The sequence below is a fragment of the Hypomesus transpacificus genome, unplaced genomic scaffold (assembly GCF_021917145.1).
Source record: "Hypomesus transpacificus isolate Combined female unplaced genomic scaffold, fHypTra1 scaffold_61, whole genome shotgun sequence".
NCBI lineage: Eukaryota > Metazoa > Chordata > Actinopteri > Osmeriformes > Osmeridae > Hypomesus > Hypomesus transpacificus.
Genome location: NW_025814034.1, coordinates 1,516,242 through 1,539,821, shown reverse-complemented (window position 1 = coordinate 1,539,821; position 23,580 = coordinate 1,516,242). Strand labels below are relative to the sequence as shown.

Genomic DNA, 23,580 nt, shown 5'->3' with positions numbered 1-23,580 from the left:
AAGGCCCGCAAGGCAGCCGGGGACCACGGCAAAGGGCTGCACATCCCCCGCCTGACCGAGGTGACACGTCTCTCCACCCGCCTGGTTGAAGGGATTTGGTTGATTTCATTCATGATTTCTTTTTGAAATGTATTTGTATTTTTTTGTATTTCACCTCTCATGATTCTTTGTCTTTTATTCCTTTAAAAAAAAATTTTTTTACGGCTTTTATTTTGTAGGTCTTTCTCGGCCTCGTCCAAGGCACCAACCTCATCCAGCGGTTGATCAACGTGGCCTACACCTACGACAACCTCGCCCACAGGTGAGGAAGCGAGCGTCATCCAGGTCGTGTCGAAACGTAGAGTTGTGTCCCTCCCCTCCCCTCCCTCAGAGTAACGTTGACTTCCTGGTTTCTCCGCAGGGTCCTGAAGGCTCAGTCGGACCACAGGTCCCGGCACGAAGGTGAGACAGGCTCCCGAAAGAAAAGACGATAAGTTGTAGAAGCAGGCTAGATCTATTTTCTAGACAGTGGAACATCGCACTCAAAAACGTGATTTATTTATATTTTTTGATGCACTTTGGCCTGATATTCATTGGGTCATTTTGATACTCGCAGTAACAAATGAAAGTGCATCGTGAACGATAACAAATTAGGCACAGATGGCGTGTAACTTGCAGCCGTGTGTCGCTCTTGAGCAGACTTGCCCTCGTGTCCTCAGCCTGTGTCATATATTGGATGCCCCCCCCTGTTACCACCTCCTAAACACCGTAGCCCCTTGCTCCCCCCCAGTGACCCACTACTCCATGTGGCTGCTGGTGAGCTGGGCCCACTGCTGCTCCATGGTGAAGTCCAGCCTGGCCGACAGCGAGCACCTCCACGACTGGCTCAAGAAGCTCACGCTGCTGGTGCCAGAGGTGAGGGAGCACCTCTGGGAGGGGAGGGAGGAGAGGAGGGGATGGGAGAGAAGATGTCTGGGGGGAAAAGAGGGAGGAGGGGAGGGGATGGGAGAAGGTCCGGGAGGGAAGAGAGGATGTCTGGGGGGAAGAGTGGAGGGGGTGAGGTCCGATTGGAGAGGGAAGGGAAGGAGGTCCGGGGAAGGGATGGAGGGAGGGGAGGCATACCGGATTTGGGCGTCTTCCAACCAGACATTCAAGTCTTTTATTTGTCAGGTGCACAGAGCAACACAAGGTTAGACTGGGCACTGAAATTCTTAAGACAAGACAACGCAAGCACTTGGCATAACATAACATATAAGTACACAGAACAAATTTACATCTATGCTGAGCTTAGATAAGTGAACTTCCTAAATATACAGATAGCAATAAATAAACGACTATACTAACCCTAACACTAAAACTTCCTAAATTACAGATAAAATAAATAGTACGCTATACTAACCCTAATACACAAAAAAAAAAAAAAAAAAAAAAAAAAACCTGTTACAACCCTATAAACTAATCTAACCTAAATGGAGTACAGTGCAGTAGTGCAAATTTACAGATCAGTGACTTTGTCAATGACCAAACAGGAGCCTGGTGGCGAGGTACAGTAGTGCAATGTTACTGAAAGAGCAACCAGTAGCTGAAAGTGACAGTGTATAAGTGACTAGTGTGCAGTAAAAAAGTCCATATCAGTGTCCATTGAGAAGCCTGATGACCCTTGGGTAGAAACTGTTGTCCAGTCTGCGTGTGCGCGACCGGATGCTGCGGTAACGCCTGCCAGAAGGCAACGGGGTAAAGAGACTGAAGGATGGGTGGGAACAGTCTCTTAGAATCCTGCTGGCTTTCCTAAGGCAACGTGTGTGGTAGGTGTCCTGTAGGGCTGGGAGCTTCCTGCCGATGATGAACTCAGCAGAACGGACCACACTTCGTAGGGCCTTGCGGTCCCGGTCTGTGCAGCTCCCATACCACACTGTGATACAACCAGTCAGAATGCTTTCTATAGTGCATCTGTAAAAGTTAGTAAGGATGACTGAGTCCATACCAAACTTCTTCAGTCTCCTCAGGAAGAAGAGGCGCTTACGGGCCGTTTTGACCACCTTGTCCGTGTGAACAGACCAGGTGAGGTCATTGCTGATGTTCACCCCGAGGAACTTGAAGCAGCTGACCTTCTCCACTTCCGATCCATTGATGAATAGGGGTGCATGCTCCTCCTCCTGCCGCCTCCTAAAGTCCACAATCATCTCCTTGGTCTTGCTGATGTTAAGAGAGAGGTTGTTGTCCTGACACCATGATGTCAGGGTGTCAACCTCCTCTCTGTAGGCTGACTCGTCACTGTCAGAGATGAGGCCCACGATGGTTGTGTCGTCAGCAAACTTAACGAGGAGGTTGGAGCTGTGCGTAGCCGCACAGTCGTGGGTGAACAAGGAGAACAGGAGAGGGCTGAGCACACAGCCCTGGGGGGTGCCTGTGTTGGTGATCAGTACAGATGAAGTGCGGTCACCGATTCTCACCACCTGTGGCCTCCCCGTCAGGAAGTGGAAGATCCACTTGCAGAGGGAGGTGCTTAGTCCCAGGTCCACAAGCTTGGAGACCAGTCTGGAGGGGATGATGGTGTTGAATGCAGAGCTGTAGTCAATGAACAGCATCCTCACATATGTATTCCCCTTGTCCAGGTGGGAGAGAGCGGTGTGCATGGTCAGAGCGATGGCATCGTCTGTGGGCAGCGTTGACCTCTGACAAATGTTTCCCCCCCACCAGACGGCGGTGAGACACGAGGCGTGTAACGGCCTCTACAAGCTGTCCCTGTCAGGCCTGGAGGGAGGGGAGTCCATCAACAGGTCCTTCCTGCTGCTGGCTGCCTCCACGCTGCTCAAGTTCCTGCCTGACGCCCAGGCCCTCAAACCACTCCGGGTGGGTACTGACACACACACACACACACTGGTTTGTTTTACTATCCTAGCGAGGACCAATAATTCACTCCTAAAATGATGGTATCCCTCACCACTATCCCTTAATGTTTTCTCCGACCCTGTAATTCTAACCCTAACCCCCCCCCCCCCCCCTCCAAAATAAAAACAGAAATGGCACAAAGCATAGTTGTGGGGCCCAAGAAAATGTCCCTACAAGGTGTTTCCTTGTGGGTATTTCTAGTCCTCACAAGGGTCGTTTTAACAACAAGAACACGCAAACACCTGTAAATGCACCCATGCTACTGTAGACACACACACACAAACCCACAAACTTTCGTTCTGTTCATTTGAAACACACAGTCCACACACTTGCACCCTGCCAACGTTTCTTGACCAAAGCCCAATGCCGTTCCATATGTGATGTGTGCGCGTGTCCTGCAGGTGGAGGACTACGAGGAGGAGCCCCTGTTGAGGACGGGCTGTAAGGAGTACTTCTGGCTGCTGTGCAAGCTCATCGACAACATCCACGTCAAAGACGCCAGCCAGGTAGGGCAACGCTGGGCATCCCGCTAACACGCTGCCCATCAGTACCAAGGCAGGGTAGCACTCAAGTAGAGCAGGCTAGCCTCGGTCTAATAGCTGCTGTGCCGACTCATTGCAGACTACCTTGTTGGACCTGGACGCCCTGGCAAGGCACCTGGCCGACTGCATCCGGAGGTGAGTTGGCGAAGCAGAACAGAGACTGGCTGTCTTCCTGATTGATTTCTTCTGCTGCTTTTCCCCCCCCCCCTTCCAGTTAGTTACGGGTCCGTTCTATCCAAAGACTTTGCGTGTTAGGGCTGTTCAGTGTCCCTTTTCCTCTCCCCAAACTCCGCCTCCCCAAACTCTGCCTCCCCAAACTCCGCCTCCCCGCCACAACCTCCACCCTCCCAACCCCAAATTTCACATAAACTCTTCTTCCCCCCCCCCCCCCCCCCCCCCCCCCCCAGCCGTGAGATCCTGGACCAGCAGGACGGGGCGGTGGAGGACGACGGGCTGACGGGCCTGCTGCGGCTGGCCACCAGCGTGCTGCGCCACAAGCCGCCGTTCAAGTTCTCGCGCGAGGGCCAGGAGTTCCTGCGCGACGTGCACGACCTGCTCTTCCTGCTGCCCAGCCTGGCCGACCGCTCGCAGCCCAAGGCCAAGTCGCACGCGGCGCGCGCCGCCGCCTACGACCTGCTGGTGGAGACGGTGAAGGGCTCGGTGGAGAACTACCGGCTGCTGCACAACTGGGTCATGTCCCAGCACATGCAGGGTGAGGACGGGGGAGGGGAAGTGGGGGAAATCTTTTAGGGGGGGGGGGGGTTCCGGAAGGACAAAATCTGTGAGGGAGTGGCTGAGGGGGAAGGGATTGGGGGGGTAGAATCAGATGTGGAGGTAGTATTGAGAAAGGGACGTTTGGGGGGTGGAATCTGAGAGAGGTGTCTGACTTGGGCAGTATAAAGGATAAAGATAGGTGAGAGTTGGAAGTCGACAAGGCCCCCAGTGTATTTCCCGATCTGCGTTAGAACACACGTTAACTGCAGTTTCGTGTCCATGTGTGCGCGTCCAGCCTCCCACGCCCCCTACAAGTGGGACTACTGGCCCCACGACGACGTGCGGGCCGAGTGTCGCTTCGTGGGCCTCACCAACCTGGGGGCCACCTGCTACCTGGCCTCCACCATCCAGCAGCTCTACATGATCCCCGAGGCCCGGCAGGCCGTGTTCACCGCCAAGGTCAGGCCACCGCGCCACCGCCCCGCCGGAACAGAGATTCACCTTCATATATATATCTTATTTTACGATAACCAATCCTCTGTGATTTGTCATTTGACTTTGGAACCAAAAAACGTCCTAGTAAAATGTATTTATTTATTTGTCTTGCTTTTGTTATTAATTGTTTGCTGGAATCCGATTTGAGCAATAATTATTTCCATTAGTAAATCTTTTTTTGATTTTATTTTTATTTCAGTACGCAGAAGAGATCAAGCACAAGACCACTCTACTGGAGCTCCAGAAAATGTTCACCTATCTGATGGTACAGACACACACACACACCCACTTCCTTTACGGTGGGAGCAAACATACCATCTTCCACATTGCTGAAGATTCTAGAAGACTCCATATCCATCCTCCACTCACTGCTGCTGCTGCTCATCCCCTTCTCCTTCCCTTTGTCTCTCTCCCCCCCCCCCCCCCAGGAGAGTGAGAGGAAGGCGTACAACCCGCGCCCCTTCTGCAAGACCTACACCATGGACAAGCAGCCCCTCAACACGGGCGAGCAGAAGGACATGACCGAGTTCTTCACCGACCTCATCACCAAGATCGAGGAGATGTCCCATGACCTGGTACACCTGACCCCCCCCCCCCCCCCCCCCCCCCCCCTGACTGGACCACAACACACACACACTGTCTCATTGAACACCACTATATGTTTAAATGTCTTCTCGGTTGTCATGTGATGGTATTTTCTAGGGCGGTTTAATAAGGCTGTCTTATTAACGGTTTTGTTTTTTGTCTTTCTCAGAAAAACACAGTGAAGACACTGTTTGGAGGGGTCATCACCAACAACGTGGTCTCCCTGGTACGAAACCTCTTCTGTCTTTGTTGACCTTTTCCCCTGTCTGTGTTTTGTGTTCTCCTGTCTACGTTCTGTGGTGTGTGTTACCATGTCTGTGTTCCGTGTTTCCATGTCTATGTTTCCCTGTCTACACTGTGTCCCCCCCCTGACTCCTGTGCTGCTGTCCCTCCGCAGGACTGTGACCACGTCAGCCAGACGGCGGAGGAGTTCTACACCGTCAGGTGCCAGGTGGCTGACATGAAGAACATCTACGTGAGTGGCACCACAACACCTCCACCAGCCCTCACAACACCTCCACCAGCCCTCACAACACCTCCACCAGCCCTCACAACACCTCCCCCAGCCCTCACAACACCTCCACCAGCCCTCACACCACCTCCCCCTCCAGCCCTCACAACACCTCCACCAGCCCTCACAACACCTCCACCAGCCCTCACAACACCTCCACCAGCCCTCACAACACCCCCCCCAGCCCTCACAACACCTCCACCAGCCCTCACAACACCTCCCCCTCCAGCCCTCACAACACCTCCCCCAGCCCTCACAACACCTCCACCAGCCCTCACAACACCTCCACCAGCCCTCACAACACCTCCACCAGCCCTCACAACACCTCCCACAGCCCTCACAACACCTCCCCCAGCCCTCACAACACCTCCACCAGCCCTCACAACACCTCCACCAGCCCCTCACAATACCTCCACCAGCACTCACAACACCTCCCCCAGCCCTCACAACACCTCCCCCAGCCCTCACAACACCTCCACCAGCCGGGGCAGGTTTAAGACAATACCAGGCTAGGAGAAACTCGAAACACACGACGAACAAGACAATAATGTGTACATCGGTCAAGAAACACCACGCAACATTTTCCCATAGAGCACCTTTTAAATCAGTAGGATGGGTTTCTTGTACCGTAAACAAAAAAAAGACCTCAGGACCCACATTCTGGCTTTGTGTTCCGCTCCTCAGGAGTCCCTGGATGAGGTGACCATCAAGGACACCCTGGAGGGGGACAACATGTACACCTGCTCCCAGTGTGGGAAGAAGGTCCGAGCAGAGAAGAGGTGAGCGTCGCCCACGCAATCCTCTCGTTTAAGGGTGGATGGATGGACATGTTTGCATGTTCGCAGGGTCAAGTGTGCTCCAAATGTGATTCAAATCGATGCGGAGATGAGTTCATTTACACGTGTTTTAGAGGACTATTAAATGACAAGATGTCAGGGTTTTTTTTCTCTAACTTTTATATCTACTAAATTATCTTTATTCGATCGTTTCCTTTCCATCCTTTTCTCTCTCCTGTCTCTTCTTCTCCTCCTCTTCCTCAGGGCGTGCTTCAAGAAGCTTCCGCGCATCCTGAGCTTCAACACCATGCGCTACACTTTCAATATGGTGACCATGATGAAAGAGAAGGTCAACACGCACTTCTCCTTCCCGCTGCGCCTGGACATGACCCCCTACACCGAGGACTTCCTCATGGGCAAGGGCGACAGGAAGGAGGGTAAGGCACACTTCCTGTCGCGGTGCGAGGGTTCTGAGATAGGGGCTAGGTTGCGTCGAGTGCCGTCGATTCGGGCTCAGTTTCCTCTTTTTCTATCCGGAGGGAACGCGTCTCATGCAGGGTTTTTTTTCCTCCTCCTGAATTGGTTGAATCAGCGAGTAATTGCCCCCAAGCAGTCCTGCGATTGGATGGCTTCAACCAATCAAATCCCCTTGTGTCCGTCAGGTTTCCGGGAGGAGGGCGAGAGCAAGGTGGCGGAGAGCTACGAGTATGACCTCATCGGCGTGACGGTCCACACGGGCACGGCCGACGGCGGCCATTACTACAGCTTCATCCGGGACATCGTCAACCCCCACGCCTACAAGAGCAACAAGTGGTGAGCCAGGAGGGCAGTTTGAACTCCAAACTTTATTCATACGTGTTCGGCTTACTGCCAATCCTGAAGGCTACCTGAGATATTTACATATACAAGTCAATAAAAATAACAAATGAAAACCTTCGAGAGACCTGTCCCAAACACTCCACAAAACCACACCCACTGATATCAATATCGTTTAAGAAAAGGAGACATTGCATGTCAAACCCAGGCCTAAAGCAGTCAGTAGCTTGAGCGTATCAATAAGTCATCATGGTAAATTAGGTCTCTCTATTGAAATTGCTATTTGCTGCTCTATTTAATTCTGGACTATGCAACGCTCATTTTGGTCACATGTCGGTCGGCTGCACCGACGGGGTCTGTTCACAGGTACTTGTTCAACGACGCGGAGGTGAAGCCCTTCGACTCTGCCCAGCTGGCGTCGGAGTGCTTCGGTGGAGAGATGACGGTGAGACGCGACCGGAGACGTCGTCGCTACAGCACACACACACTCACACTCACACACACATGGAAGGATGTTTAGAAGTGCGAGAGCTCTGACGAATGAACGCTTTCCTCCCGCAGACCAAGACGTACGATTCGGTCACGGACAAGTTCATGGATTTCTCCTTTGAGAAGGTCAGTCTGGGGGTGCGGTGTCTGTTTTTGGCGGTGAATTTCTGTAACATTTGTTTGAAAAAAGAAATATTAAAATGTTTATTGTTGTCTTATCCCTTCGTTCTGCATCTCCTTTCTTCTATCCCTTCATCCCTTCTTTCCATCCATTTATTAATCTCTCTCTCTCTACCTATCTCTCTGTCCGGCCATCTATTCCCTCTCCCTCCCTCTATCCCTCCCTCCCTCCTCTCTTTCCTCCTCTTTCCTTCCCTCCCTTCCTCCCTCTAGACCCACAGTGCCTACATGTTGTTCTATAAGAGGGTGGAGCTGGAGGAGGAGAACGGGAAGGACTTCAACTTTGACGTGTCTCCCGACCTGCTGGAGGTACCCACGCGTCTCAGACGCCCCCAGGTGTGGGGGTTTTAGTTTTGCTCCCTTTGGAAGCGTCTCGTCGTTTCTATCCTGAGCATATTCTCTCTCTTCCAGTGGATCTGGCACGACAACATGCAGTTCCTGCAGGACAAGAACATCTTCGAGCACACCTATTTTGGGTCAGTGCAACCCAAACTTTTTTTACTTCGGCCTCGGTCCGTCGAGCCTCTCTGGCGTTACTGTGACGCTAACGGCTGGTTGTAGGCTAGCTGAAGTCTCCTCCCCTCTGGTGTTACTGTGACGCTAACGGCTGGTTGTAGGCTAGCTGACGGTTTCCTCCCCTCTGGCGTTACTGTGACGCTAACGGCTGGTTGTAGGCTATCTGACGTCTCCTCCCCTCTGGCGTTACTGTGATGCTAACGGCTGACGTCTCCTCTCTCCCTCTCTCTCTGTCTCTGTCTCTCAGCTTCATGTGGCAGCTCTGCAGCAGCATCCCCAGCACTTTACCAGACCCCAAAGCCATCTCCCTCATGACCGCCAAGGTGAGCCGCGTGCGACCGCGCCCCAACCGCGCCCCGACCGTTATGTTCATCGTCAACTTTGTCTCGTCGATCGGGCTGCATGCCTAACCGACGTTGATTTATCAAATATTGTATTTATAAATGTTTTACTTGACCTTATAACCCATAATACTTTTTCCTTAAATGTTAAGAGATACGTATTCTTTGTAAATTGCAGCTGAGCACTTCGTTTGTTCTGGAGACCTTCATTCACTCCAAGGAAAAGGTGAGATCCATTTTAGGATGAAGTTTATGTCACACGATATCAAGAGATGTGTAAGGAATTACTGTACGATCAGTCAATCCTATCCATTCAAATCGATTTTGCTCAGGATTAGTTTGAAAGGTGCATCGCAGTCCGCTGCCGATGTGATTAGTCTAGCCAGGCGTCTGTACTCAAATGTGATTGGTTGTTGTGTCTGCAGCCCACCATGTTGCAGTGGATCGAGTTGCTGACCAAGCAGTTTAACAACAGCCAGGCAGCCTGTGAGGTGAGTCCATCTCTCCAGGAAGATATAAACACCTCCTTTCAATCCTCTCATTACAGGTGGAGGCGTTGGAATTCTAAAAGCTCATTAGCGAAATAAAATATTAAAATACATGTGTAATATATATTTTCTTTACCGTTATGAATATGTTATTATGTTTATTTTTTGTATTCCAGTGGTTTCTGGACCGCATGGCGGATGACAACTGGTGGCCCATGCAGATCCTCATCAAGTGCCCCAATCAGATCGTCCGACAGGTGAGCGCCGGCCAGTTTCGCTCGCTCCTCCCCCAATCACCCGCTCCCTAGTTCTCCTTCCTTTCCTTCGTCCCTTTGTTTTGGTGTTCATCTTTCTATTTAGCTATTGTTTTTACTGTATGGATCTGAACAAAACACATTTCCTCCTGTGGACATTGAAGAACCCCTATCCATTTCTGTCCCCTCAGATGTTCCAGAGGCTGTGCATCCACGTGATCCAGAGGCTGAGGCCCGTGCACGCTCACCTCTACCTGCAGCCTGGCATGGAGGACGGGTACGACCCAAGCAGAGCCTCTGCTTCCCTTACTGGGAGACCCCTCCGGTCGTCCCCTCCCAGCGTCTCCTCTGTACCTCTCCTAGTCACATCGCGGCTGTATGACAGTCGAAGCTGCGTTATGTGGCAGGGACTTTTGGTGGGGGGTGCAGAGGACTGTTTTGATATGCGATTATGCTTGGTCATTTGATATGCAGGTTGTCGATTTAGAGCAATTTTTAAAATTGTAATGCGACCAAAATGCCACTAGAGGCGTTGCAGCGCGACGGACGTTGTTGCGTCTGTGTCATTAGCTGGCTGAGAGTGGAAAGCGCCACGTGTCACCTGGCCCTTGCATTGTGGGGACTCGGAAAGTTATGTGACGCAACAACATCCAAAAACATTTGTAAAATGATTACGTACAAAAAATCCAACCACAACAACTACCTGTTTGTCTGTGTTGTTGTCTTGTGTGGCTCCTGGTTGATACCAGGAAGTGCCCTCTTCCCGAGGCTCCGGGGTTTTAATGACCTCATATCCTCTTTGCCTTCCCCCGCTCAGCTCGGACGACATGGACGGGCCGGTGGAGGACATCGGCAGCCGCTCGTGCGTGACGCGCTTCGTCAAGACGCTGCTGTCCATCATGGAGCACGGCGTGAAGCCCCACAGCAAGCACCTGACCGAGTACTTCGCCTTCCTCTACGAGTTCGCCAAGATGGGAGAGGAGGAGGTGAGGGGGGGGGTGGGGGTGGAGGGGTAAGGTGAAGAGGGGGGCGGGGGGGGTGAGGTGAGGTGAGGAGGGGAGCCACACTGTTGAATGTTTTTCGACTTCTCGGTCGTCGCTCACTCTTCCCTCACTCTTATCTTTGTAAAGATATCGGTCGTCTCCCTTAAGACTTCTTGTTCGGAGTATGCGCCCTTTCTCCGTTTTGTGACAGTGTGGGCGGAAACTGCACATTGATGCCAAAACCTTCGGTCCAACCCAAACATCGATCTGATTGGTTTATTATTGACTGATTATACTTGATGTTTTCTGTGCTTCCAGAGTCAGTTCCTGCTGTCTTTGCAAGCCATCTCCATCATGGTCCACTTCTACATGGGCACCAAGGGCCCTGAGACTGTGAGTAGCTGCACCCTCCGTTTCACCCTCAGCTCTCCTCGCCTGTGCTCTTTGTGTACGTGTCTCATGTGCGGATTGGGCGCGTTTCTTTTCATTCAGGACCTCTCCCCCATGTTCCCACAGCCCCAGGTGGAGGTACTGTCTGAGGAGGAGGGAGAGGAGGAGGACGAGGAGGAGGACATCCTGTCGCTGGCGGAGGAGAAGTACCGGCCGGCCGCCCTGGAGAAGATGATCGCGCTCATCGCCCTGCTGGTGGAGCAGTCGCGCTCCGAGAGGTAAGAGGGGGGGGTCAGAGGCGCTTGTTTTGTTGACCCAAGAACGATGCTATTAATCCATGGAGAGTGGAGATGGTTGGAATTAAATTGTGACTGTAAAATAACTCCTCCCTCCCCCCCCTCCTCCCTCCCTGTCTCTCTCTTCCCTCCCTGTCTCCCTCCTCCCTCCCTGTCTCTCTCTCCTCCCTCCCTCCCTCCCCTCTTCCCTCCCTGTCTCTCTCGCTCCTCCCTCCCCTGTCTCTCTCTCCTCCCTCCCTCCCTCCCTCCCTCCCTCCCTCCCTCCCTCCCTCCCTCCCTCCTTCCCTCCCTGTCTCTCTCCCTCCTCCCTCCCTCCTTCCCTGTCTCTCTCTCTCCTCCCTCCCTTCCCTGTCTCTCTCTCCTCCCTCCCTCCCCTCTTCCCTCCCTGTCTCTCTCCTCCCTCCCTCCCTCCCTCCCTGTCTCTCTCCTCCCTCCCTCCCCTCTTCCCTCCCTGTCTCTCTCCTCCCTCCCTCCCCTCTTCCCTCCCTGTCTCTCTCTCCTCCCTCCCTCCCTCCCCTGTCTCTCTCTCCTCCCTCCCTCCCTCCCTCCCTCCCTCCCTCCCTCCCTCCCTCCCTCCCTCCCTCCCTCCCTCCCTCCCTCCCTCCCTCCCTCCCTCCCTCCCTCCCTCCCTCCCTCCCTGTCTCTCTCCCTCCCCCTCTCCTTCCAGACACCTGACTCTGTCCCAGAGTGACATGGCCGCCCTCACCGCAGGGAAGGGCTTCCCCTTCCTCTTCCAGCACATCAGAGACGGCATCAACATCCGGCAGACCTGCAACCTTATCTTCAGCCTGTGTCGCTACAACAACCGCCTGGCTGAGCATGTGGGTTCTTCTGCACACACACACGCTGAACATGTATGCACACGCATGCTTGACACGCATACACACACGCACGCTCGTGCTTAACACATGCACACGCCCAACAGGTATAGAAACACACTTAATCTGTGCCCACACACAGACTTGACAAACTCGCCGTTAAAGGGGTCTCGTTTCCCTCTTCTGTTGCAGATTGTGTCCATGCTCTTCACGTCCATCGCCAAGCTCACCCCCGAGGTAAGCGACGTCGCAGAGAGCGGCCGCAAGCTCACAAGACAGGAAGTTGTTTTCCAAGAAACTAAAAGAAAACCCCCCCCTAAAAAAATGCTTCTTTGCCTGTTTGTACAAAAAAAATTACAAAAATAAATAATCCTTGCTTGTGAACACGGGTTTTCCCTTGGAATAACAGGATACAAAACGGTGTTTACAAGATAGGAAGTGACCGTTTGTTTGCACAAAGTCCATTTCACCAACGGCTTCTCCCCTCTCCTCTCTCCTCTCTCCCTCTGTACCAGGCGGCCAACCCCTTCTTCAAGCTGCTCACCATGCTGATGGAGTTTGCCGGCGGTCCGCCCGGCATGCCCTCCTTCGCCTCCTACATACTGCAAAGGATCTGGGAGGTCAGCGCTGGTGTTTCTTCACTCCTATACGCACACACACACACACACACACACACAGGAGAAAGTATGTGTTGTGGCTCACTCAGTGAACTCACACCCTCACTCGGCTCACTTTATGCCCTCGCTCGCTAAACGTACTCACTTCGCTCACTTCAGTCACTCGATAACTCACTGAAATCCTCAGTCCTCATCTCCTCATCCATTGTGTGTGTGTGTGTGTGTGTGTGCGCTCCCCCAGGTGATTGAGTACAACCCTTCCCAGTGTCTGGACTGGCTGGCAGTGCAGACCCCCAGGAACAAGCTGGCCCACAGCTGGGTGCTGCAAAACATGGAGAACTGGGTGGAGCGCTTCCTCCTGGCCCACAACTACCCCCGCGTCCGCACCTGTAAGAGCCCCCCCCCCCCTCCTCCCTCCACCTCCTCCCTCCACCTCCTCCTTCCACCTCCCCCCAGTCAGTGGAACAGTGAATGTTTGCTTAGGCCAGGGTACAGGAGAATTGTTCCTTGAGGTTTTACAGTGGGCGACTACAGAATGACCCTTGTCCTCTTCCCCATGTCCTTGCCCATGTAAGGTTACAGTAGTGTCAGGGAAAATCACGGTAGTCTGTTTTTATTTAATCAAGTTTCTTTTTAAGGTGCCCATGTCCTTTTGTATGGTACACAATTTTTTGTTACACTATATTGGATTACAATTTGTGTTTACTCTGCCCGTCTATCCTCCCTCTCTCCTCCCCTCTTCCCTCCCTTTCTCCCCCCCCTCTCTCCACCCCTTTCTCCACCCCTCCCTTTCCCCTCTTCCCTCCCTTTCTCTCCCCCCTCTCTTCTCCCCTCCCCCCCCCCCCCCCTCTCTCCAGCCGCGGCCTACCTCCTGGTCTCCCTCATCCCCAGCAACTCGTTCCGCCAGATGTTCCGCTCCACGCGCTCCCTGCACCTGCCCACGCGCGAGCTGCCGCTGTCGGCCGACACCACGGCCGTGCTGCACCAGGTGTACACGCTGCTGCTGGGCCTGCTGGGCCGCGCCAAGCTGTACGTGGACGCGGCCGCCCACGGCACCACCAAGCTGGTGCAGTACTTCAGCTTCATGACCTACTGCCTCATCTCCAAGACGGAGAAGCTCATGTTCTCCGCCTACTTCATGGACCTGTGGAACCTCTTCCAGGTACGGGGGCTGGAGGGGTGGAGGGTGGGGTGTGGGGGAGAGAGGAGGCGGAGGGTGGAGGGGGTTTTATACGAGACAGTCACGCGGTTCGAATTTGCCCGGGAGGAGTCGGGTTGGTTAGTGGAAATGTGAAAATGTTCAATTGTGTTCTCGTGTGGCATCGATAAGTCTCATATGACCAGACACATCTAAGAACTATAGTTGCTATGTTATTTAAAATCAAACCAAATGAAATGTCACAGGCTGTTTGGTGCACGACTTGACATGTCTCATGCCAGTCTAACCCGCAACTTGCGTAACATCATTTTTAACGAATGACATGTTGCTGAATGATTGAAGGGCCAGACAACAAACGTTCTAATGAAATAATCACCGACTAAAAACGCGGAAATGAATGACAGATTGACGAAGGCAGGCTAATTATCCGACCTTGCCTTTAGATCCGTAGCACCATCTAGCGACCATTACGTGTCAGTAACAACATCCCTGTCTGACAAGTGTTGAATGTAACACTGGTACACAGATGAATAATAGTCCATTCACTGTGTTGTGCTGCTTGGTCTTAGTTTAGGCTGATTATGGTTAACATTCAAATTGAACTTCAGTAATAAAATGTGGAAAGCTTTAAATGAAATTATGAAGGCGGTTTGTTATAATGTTCAATGTATTGGGCAAAATATTGTATTTGAAAGGAAAACGGTATCATAGTCTATAAAAAAATATAATAATCACGATATAAATCACCACACAGAAAGAATCGCAAGGATCGCGAGAAACGCAATATGTATAGCAATAATATCGTATCGAGAGGTCCCTTGCAATTCCCAGCCCTAGTGTTTTGTCATGCAGTGCCTACGCCATCTGAAAGTAGCACTATCCTGATTTGATATCATGGAAACGTCACCTTTCCTTTCCTATGTGTCCCCCCTTTCCACACAAACCTCCTCTCTCCCCTCAAACCTCCTCCCCCATCCTCCTCCCCCCTCCCAGCCCAAGCTGTCGGAGCCGGCCATCGCCACCAACCACAACAAGCAGGCACTGCTCTCCTTCTGGTACAACGTGTGCGCCGAGTGCCCGGAGAACGTGCGCCTGGTGGTGCAGAACCCGGCCGTCACCAACAACATCGCCTTCAACTACATCCTGGCCGACCACGACGACCAGGAGGTGGTGCTGTTCAACCGCGGCATGCTGCCCGCCTACTACGGCATCCTGCGGCTGTGCTGCGAGCAGTCGCAGGCCTTCACCCGCCAGCTGGCCTCGCACCAGAACATCCAGTGGGCCTTCAAGAACCTGACGCCGCACGCCAGCCAGTACCCCGGGGTGAGTGGGGGCGCGGTAGGGGTCGGAGTCAGAGTGTGGGGGGGTGATTGTTGGAGTGTGGGTGATGGGGGGGCAGGGGCAGTTGTAGGCACGGGCGGACCGGGCAGCCGCCCGGGGCGGCATTTTTTCATGTCACGTGGGGGGCGCACAAGCATATATAAAAAAATAGATAAGTCTGTGTTTTGTCTTATCTATCATTTCACTTTGAGGGGAATTGGCATATTGGCGCCCCCTTCAGGCAGCTGCAGGCACCTCTGCTTGCTGAGACGGTGCCGTGCAGCACTTTCCGTCGTTTGTGCCGCCAGGTAGTAGCGGCCCTCGTTCCGTGTACTCTCGGGGGGCGGAGTGAGGAGTGTGAATCAGGGCGCGTTGGGTGTACGATGCTTTGTGCGTCCACAACGGATCCATCCGCCCGTCCTCTTAATGGCGTGTGTGTGTCCCCTGTCTCCCTGCGCTGCCCCCTGCAGGCGGTGGAGGAGCTGTTCAACCTGATGCAGCTGTTCGTGGCGCAGCGCGCCGAGCCGGTCGAGCTGAGGGAGGAGGAGCTGGAGGACGTGAAGCAGTTCAAGAAGACCACCATCAGCTGCTACCTCCGCTGCCTGGACGGCCGCTCCTGCTGGACCACCCTGATCAGGTACACACACACACACACACATATGCTCACTTACTTACTCATACACGCACTTACACACACTGATTCGCATTCTAAGCTGTGAGTGGATGGACATTCTTTATGGGTCTTCCTGAACACTTTAGACCGGTGTTTACACACATGCACGCTCACACACCCACTCACTCCTAAACACACACACACACTCACCCATACACACTTACACACACTTGTTTACATTCTAAGCTATAAGTGGATGGACATTCTTTATGGGTCTTCCTGAACACATTAGACCGGTGCTTGCAAACACACATGTACGCGCACTCACACACACAGGAGCGATGAGGTGGATGAACCCTCCTTCAGGACGGTGGGCTGGTAAAACATCCTCTTCCCATTTTCCTTCCAGTGCCTTCCGTGTTTTACTGGAGAACGACGAGGACAGACTGCTAGTGGTCTTCAACCGAGGACTCATATTGATGACGGAGGTATGTTTGTGACCTGCACACACGCACATACACAGCAACAAACTGCCCAGTTGTATGAATTCTCATTTTCAAACCCGAGTTCGTTGAATATTCGTATTGTGAGACGAGGTGACGCGTTCAGGGGATATCCTCCTTTATTCTCTCTCTCACTGCGTCTCTCTCTCTCATCTCTCCTCCTTCCCTCTCAGTCCTTCAACACACTACACATGATGTACCACGAAGCCACCGCCTGTCATGTGACCGGGGACCTGGCTGAGCTGCTGTCCATCTTCCTGTCCGTCCTCAAGGCCACGCGGCCCTACCTGCAACGCAAAGGTCCGCTCGCCTCACTTCCTGTTTCCCTTGTGAACCCCCCCAGGAATGAGTACAATATTGACGCCCACAGTTTTTTGACTCAGTCATTTGAAAAATCCATAGGGGAAATGGTTTAAAACTTATAAAGGGGTTTTAAAACAAAGGAAATTAGTTTAAAACATAGAGGAAATTAGTTTAAACACATGGGAATTAGTTTAAAACACTGGGAATCGGTTAAAACACAGGGAATTTGTAAAGAATGGTTAGGGAATACATTTAAAACATAGGGGATTAAGTTGATCCTAAATCAGGCAATTATTTGAAATTGGAGTTTGCTTAAAATGTTTATTCTCCTGTAAACCAGAATCAGATAGACATGTAATATTTACATGTAGTCTTTTATTTCGCTCTGCATAAGAGCTTCTGCCAAATGACTAAATGTAATATGGACATTTGTGACCTCTTTATGAGCTGTGGTTTAACCTGTGTGACCTCTGACCTGACGTCCAGACGTGAAGCAGGCCCTGATCCAGTGGCAGGAGAGGATCGACTTTGCCCACAAGCTGCTCACCCTCCTCAACTCCTACAGCCCCCCCGAGCTCCGCAACGCCTGCCTGGGTAGACGGCCTCTCTCCTTCCCTCTCGCGCGTTCTCTCTGCCTTAATTCTGCTTGTCTCCCTTCCTACCCCAGATTTTAACAACCGTTCTCTCTATATCGTGTGTGTGTCCGTGTGTGTCTGTGTCCGTGTCCGTGTCTGTGTCCGTGTCCGTGTCTGTGTCCGTGTGTGTCTGTGTGTGTGTCCGTGTCCGTGTGTGTGTGTGTGTGTCCGTGTGTGTGTCTGTGTGTGTCTGTGTGTGTGTCCGTGTGTGTCCGTGTGTGTGTGTGTGTGTCCGTGTGTGTGTCTGTGTGTGTCTGTGTGTGTGTCCGTGTGTGTCTGTGTGTGTGTCCGTGTGTGTGTGTGTCCGTGTGTGTGTCTGTGTCCGTGTGTGTCTGTGTGTGTGTCCGTGTGTGTGTGTCTGTGTCCCAGACGTCCTGAAGGAGCTAGTGCTGCTCAGTCCCCACGACTTCCTGCACACCCTGGTGCCCTTCCTGCAGCACAACCACTGCACCTACCACCACAGCAACATCCCCAGTGAGTGCCACCGCCGCCGCCACACTGGGTGCAATCCTCTCTTTTCCTCAAGTCGTGCGCAGAGTCGTCGCGTTCAACGAAAGGACGGTCGTTGAACGCTCGCTCGCCAGGGGACACATTTGATCGCCGCTATACAAAGTGGTCTGGTTCTCTGGTCTTCCTGTTAAGACCATTGAAACGTGTTGGTGAGAAGCTCCCCTCCTCTGCATCTCAGCTGTCGGGGTGACAGATCCCAGAGGTAGCGTGCACGTGTGCGCGTGCGTCCCCAGCAGGGGAAACTTGGAATTCTCTGACCCTAGACTTGACCAAATCAAATCAAATGGATTTGTATAGCCCTTTTTACATGCAAGCATGTCACAGAGGGCTTCCCATGCGCCCATAGAACTGCCCCTCAACCAACCTAAACCCTCAAGGAAGACGAGACCAGATGGTTTACTTAGTACAGATAAGGTGAAACATATTGATGGCATCTCTAGTAAGATGATGGTCAGCCCTCGGGCAGTGTGTTTACGTAAGCCTAGTGTTATCTGTAGTTCATGTGGGGGAGGAGGTCGTTCTCTGCTGACAAGGAATGCTAAGCACCTGTATTATTCAGTATAAAATGTTACATTCTTAATATTTCCGACACGCACACAAGGAAGACTGCATTCCAAACCTCTTTTTTTGTTAATGATTGAAATGTATTATTAGTATTGATATGTCTTATTTTTGTAATTATTTACTCATATTTTTTTTTACATATTTTGTTACTATGATGATAATATCTTCTGCTCTTATTAGTCCAGCTATGATGGACGATGTTTCTGTCCGGTGCATACTGACTGCATCGTCTCCCCCCCCCCCCCCCCCCCCCCCCGCACAGTGTCGTTTGGGCCCTACCTGCCCTGCAGAGAGAACATCAAGCTGATGGGGGGCAAGAACAACATCCGCCCCCCCCGGCCTGAGCTCAACATGTGCCTCCTGCCCTCCATGGTGGAGACCAGCAAGGTAGGGACCACCCTCCCCCCCCCCCCCCCCCCCCCCCCTCCCCGTCCTCACCCACAGCACCACTCCTCCAGCTGCTCTGCACTCACCTGTCCACCAGGGGTCGCAATGATGTGCTCTGGCGCCGATGCAGAAGTCTTTGAATTCCCCCCCCGTCCTCGAGACATGTCGCAGTTGTATGTGCTAACTCTAGCCGAGTTTGAGTCTTGAGGGTTTGCTCTGGAAGCTCACTTGCACGTCAAAGAAATGAATGATCCATTTTTCTTTTTGATCTTTTTGTCTTGGTGTGAACAGTAGCTTTGTCTCCGACAAACCTAAATAAAGACTGTTCTAGATTTTTCTAAAAGCTTCATTTTATATATAAATATGTGTGTGTCTGTATATATATAACATATCTGTGTGTGTGTATATAGTTTTAGGCGATGGTGTGTGATGTGTGTGTGTGTGTGTCTGCCTTGTAGGGAAAGGACGAGGTGTATGACAGGATGCTCCTAGACTACTTCCTGTCCTACCACCAGTTCATCCACCTGCTGTGTCGGGTTGCCATCAACTGCGAGAAGTTCACCGAGACCCTGGTCAAACTAAGTATGCTGGAGTGTGTGTGTGTGCATGTTGTGTGTCTGTAGCTTGTGTGTGTGTGTGGTATGTGTTTTTAAAGGTTGTGTCTTGTGTGATTGTGTTCCCAGGTGTCTTGATAGCCTACGAGGGCTTGCCTCTTCACTTGGCCCTCCTCCCCAAGCTTTGGACCGAGCTGAGTCAGTCTCAGGTGAGTCAAGCAAGCACACACACACACACGCTGAAATACACATCTTCAAATACACAAACACACGCACTCAAACACTCGCACATTCAAACAGAGACCCACTAAAACACATCTTCAAAACTCGCACCTACACAGGCACTCAACGACACACACAATCCAACCCCAGTTAAGTCACATTCTCCTCCCCCCTCCCGCCTCTCCTCCTCGGTGGCGGTCGCAGTCGGCGCTGGCCAAGACGTGCGTGAAGCTGCTGTGTGAGGACCCGGCCTTCGGCGAGTACATCAAGTGCATCCTGATGGACGAGAGGACCTTCCTGAACAACAACACAGCCTACTCCTTCCTCAGCAGCTTCCTCCACAAGGTAGGTCGTCCGGGAGACGGGGAACAGACCTCACCCCCCCCCCACGTCCTGCGGCTCTCCCCCAGCCTGCAGACGGCAAGCTGGGGCCAGCCAGGACCCCGAGGCCCCAGGGTGTCCTCCAGGGCTGGTCTGGAGACTTGAGTCCCTCAGCAGAGGATGCAGTGCTTCTGTTTCGAGAGGACCGTGGTTGTTTCTCATGTCGGCACTTTGTCTTTATTTGATTTGAGATAGGTGGTGTCACGTTTGGGGTCTTGCCATATAGATAGGAACATACATTTGAATTTTTTGCAGGAGTTTTTTATTTATTTAAGAGGTCATTTTTGCGCGTTTAGGTCCATGAAAGTGATCTTTTGACGAGTTTTTAAATTTTGAACAGTGGATTCGTTTTTCACAGACATTATTTTCCATCGACTGGCAACCGTCTTAGTAAACCCCTCTTTTTATCTTTTTATCTACGACTACCAGAGCAGTCATTGACAGACTGGTGAATTAATAACAGGAGGAAGGAATTTAATTTCGATGTTTTATCTTATCCAGCATCTTTGATTCCTGTTTTATTGAGTTCACAGGTTGTTGCTCAGTTGTCTGTAGTAACACCGTCATGTGTGAATAATCATAAATCCATCATAAATGGAGCATTTTGCCAGGATTGAAAGCCAAGCAAATGAGGTTTAACTGTGTGTGTACCAGCTATTGTATGTAAGGACCTGAAGTCTCCTCAATAATAGTAAACTAAAGGGGCTGTTTTTATGGGTTTGCGGTCAGGGGCGGAGCCAGACGGTGTCGACATTCGGGGCTGAGCCCAAACCTTGAACTTGGATTGAGCGCGCGTTTTCCCGCGCAACATTTTTGTCCATGAATTTGATTGCAAAATACCGTTCTTCAGAATTCTACCGTGATCAATATGTTTGCCATACTGTCCAGCCATAAATTGCATTAAGGGTTGGGATAAGGAGTTGGGTGTAGGGTTAGGGTTAGAAGCTAGGGGTTAGGGTTAGGTTAAGTGTTGGCATTTTGAATGAGACTGAATCGTGAGTCTCCACGAGAATACCTGTGCAGACTCTGGTGCGTTTCTCCCCCCCTCAGGTGCAGAACCAGGTGCTGTCGGGCCCCAGCTGTGCCAACCTCACCAGCCTGCTGGTGACCAACCTGCTGAACGAGTACCGCAGCCTTCAGCCTGAGCTGGCTGCCCACCACCAGGAGCTGAGCAAGACCAGCGGGCTCCTCAACGCCGTTAGTACCCCCCCCCACACACACACACACACCTCCTACATCTCCTCTTCCTCACGCTACCCCCCCCCCCTAGGGGGTACGCTAGGAAGAGGGGGACACAACACAGATCTCACATTTTTCAGATCTGGTAATAAAGCGTCCCATGTATAGCGCAACGACACACAGGGCTTCGCAGTTCAGTTCACAGAGAAGGAGGAACAATCTAAGAGAACAGAGAAGGAGGAACAATCTAAGAGAAATCTCTTCAAACGTCAACACGGTTCTCATGGTGTATTTCTTCCTCCCCCCCCCCCCCCCCCCCATCAGGACTTGCGAGTGTTGGCGCTGATGTTGTCGGTCCACACCCCCCAGGCCCTGGACCCGGCTCTGGGTCCCGCCCTGCAGGAGCTGCTGGCCATGTGCCGGGCCTGCGTCCAGCAGCGCAGCGCTCTGGAGCAGGAGGCCAAGGAGCGCAAGGCCAAAGGTTCGAGGCGGAGAATAATAATAATAAAAAATAATAATAATTCTAAATGTGGAAACCAGGAAGTGGAGTAGGATTGGACTAATCTAAGTCAAGTTTTTATTGTACTTTTTTATTATATATAACTATATATATTATATTGTTTTCAATCACCTAACTGACAATGGTTTCATAAAGAAACGACCCTTGGATGGTCCTATGTCCCTGTTTCACTGATCTGGTGTAATGGTACTGTTCATGAAATCACTGAAGGGATTGTCATTGATCAAGCATGTCAAAGTTTTATAAAGCTTGAACACTAATATATCTGTCTTTTTCTCACCCAGCGGAGGAGGAAGGCGCCACACCAGTGAAGCGCCGGCGGATGAGCAGCGACGACGACCGCCCCGTGGAGGGAACCAGCGCGGGCACGGCCGGGGGTGGCTCCCTGCCCGTCTGCGCCCCCTCCACCTCCGCCTCCACGCTGCCCCCGTGCGCCGAGCTGAAACCCGAGCCCCCGGAGGCCCTGACGCCCGCCAGCACCTCCGACACGGAGACCCGGGACTCCTCCTCCCTCATCGACCCCGGCACCGAGCACGACCCGCCCTCGCCAGACCCCGCTGCCACTGCCGCGGCCAACAACAACAGTGCCGCCGTCGACTCCTCCCCCAAGGAGGAGAAAATGGAGGCCTCCTCGTCCTCCTCTTCGTCCTCGTCCTCGTCCTCCTCGTCTTCGGTGCCGGAGAGCGGCGAGCCATACGGACGAGGGCAGGAGGCGCACTCGTCCCAGTCTCAGCAGATGTCGATGGGAGCAGAGGAGGAGGAGAGGCGGAGGAGGGGAGGGGAAGCCTCTTCGGCGGCGACAGAGGAGACGAGGGATGAGGAGGCGGGCCCTAAGACTTGCGGCGGCTCGGCCACGCCCACCTCGGAGGAGCCGGCCTTCCCATCGCCCCTGGGCCTGGTGGGGGAGCGGCCAGAGACTCCGGGATGCAATAGCCACGCCCCCTCTCAGGCTCTATCGAACGCTGCCCCGCCCCCAGACACGCTGGACATGCTCTACAGGACGGTGGAGGCCACCATCGCCGTGGTTACCAAACTATCCGGGAAAGGGCCCTGCCCGTCCTCGTCATGACATCCTCACCATCATCCGAGGCGCCACATGCTCTTTTAAAAAGAATTCTCTTTTTTCCGCATTCTTTTTTTTTTTTTTTTTTTTTCTTTTCTTAAAGAATTATGCTCTTTGCAACACTTCCTTTCCCTACTTTTGTGTTAATCTTCTGTCGGCTCCTCTGCCCTTTTACGTTGGCTCTGCTGCCGATGCCAGTCCAACGTGCATACGGTCGCTCACTTGACCTCATCTCCTCTGCAGCTTCGATGGCAGCCGCAGTGTACAGTACCCTCCGAGAACGACCTCGGACAAAAACATGCACAGCCTACAATCCACCGGGATGAAAAGATAGTTATACGAGCTATAGCACATTTTTTTTTTTACAAGAGCAAAAAAAGAACAGACATTCATTTTGTTCTTTTTTGTTGTTGTTGTTCTTTGTTTTTTTTTTTTACTGATTTCTGAGTTCCATTTGAAGTGATTTATTTGTTTTAAGGTTGCTGTAACGGGGAAAGGTTTACAGAAAATTTTAGTCTCTTCTGTATGTAATTTAATTTTATTGCATTTTTACTGTGTATAAAATTGTGTCCTCCGTGCCAGTTTTGTACTTCTTGACGAGGCAAAACTTGCCTTGCTTCTTTCTGTGGTTAATATCCAAACTAAGTTTACTTGTACATTAAAAGAGAACCACAAGAAACTTGATTCTGTAAAGAATCCTCTCTAGTTGTTGCCTGAAGGTGTATATGAAAACTATATATATATATAAATAACTTTATATATATATGGAATATATAAAATGGTGCTTTATTTTACACGATATCTGTGGTTGAAATAAAGCACACTTGATGTAACAGTTGGAGCTTTATTTTATTTACTGAAATACATTCCATAATCTATTATGTCATTTTGCTTCTTCCAGTGTTCTGTTCTTTTTTTGGTTTATTTGAATCGATGATAAATTAATAAAAAATACTAATATGAATCATTAAGAACCAAACTACAT

The 23,580-nt window shown here is 51.7% G+C and overlaps 1 protein-coding gene and 1 non-coding gene across 2 annotated transcripts; both read left to right on the top strand.

Annotated features, from left to right (window-relative positions):
- Nucleotides 1-3: 3 nt before the first annotated feature.
- On the top strand, nucleotides 4-23,574 carry usp34 (ubiquitin specific peptidase 34; the record flags this gene model as incomplete). The annotated part of the gene is made up of 46 exons (XM_047017481.1): nucleotides 4-60; nucleotides 219-301; nucleotides 401-441; nucleotides 770-894; nucleotides 2,680-2,832; nucleotides 3,273-3,377; nucleotides 3,493-3,548; nucleotides 3,821-4,125; nucleotides 4,423-4,586; nucleotides 4,822-4,887; nucleotides 5,051-5,197; nucleotides 5,377-5,433; nucleotides 5,605-5,682; nucleotides 6,403-6,497; nucleotides 6,759-6,931; nucleotides 7,157-7,307; nucleotides 7,677-7,755; nucleotides 7,872-7,925; nucleotides 8,193-8,288; nucleotides 8,391-8,455; nucleotides 8,743-8,818; nucleotides 9,015-9,062; nucleotides 9,262-9,327; nucleotides 9,501-9,581; nucleotides 9,770-9,855; nucleotides 10,396-10,564; nucleotides 10,880-10,954; nucleotides 11,054-11,229; nucleotides 11,915-12,068; nucleotides 12,258-12,302; nucleotides 12,581-12,685; nucleotides 12,924-13,071; nucleotides 13,540-13,844; nucleotides 14,835-15,164; nucleotides 15,632-15,798; nucleotides 16,184-16,262; nucleotides 16,451-16,577; nucleotides 17,067-17,174; nucleotides 17,585-17,689; nucleotides 18,552-18,676; nucleotides 19,135-19,258; nucleotides 19,360-19,439; nucleotides 19,657-19,797; nucleotides 20,884-21,030; nucleotides 21,337-21,493; nucleotides 21,817-23,574. Coding segments are annotated over 46 exons (6,159 nt in total), but the record flags the coding sequence as incomplete, so codon positions are not given.
- Nucleotides 10,095-10,226, top strand: LOC124465958. Its single transcript, XR_006955864.1, has one exon. It is a non-coding gene; the product is annotated as a small nucleolar RNA SNORA17 (small nucleolar RNA).
- Nucleotides 23,575-23,580: the final 6 nt, after the last annotated feature.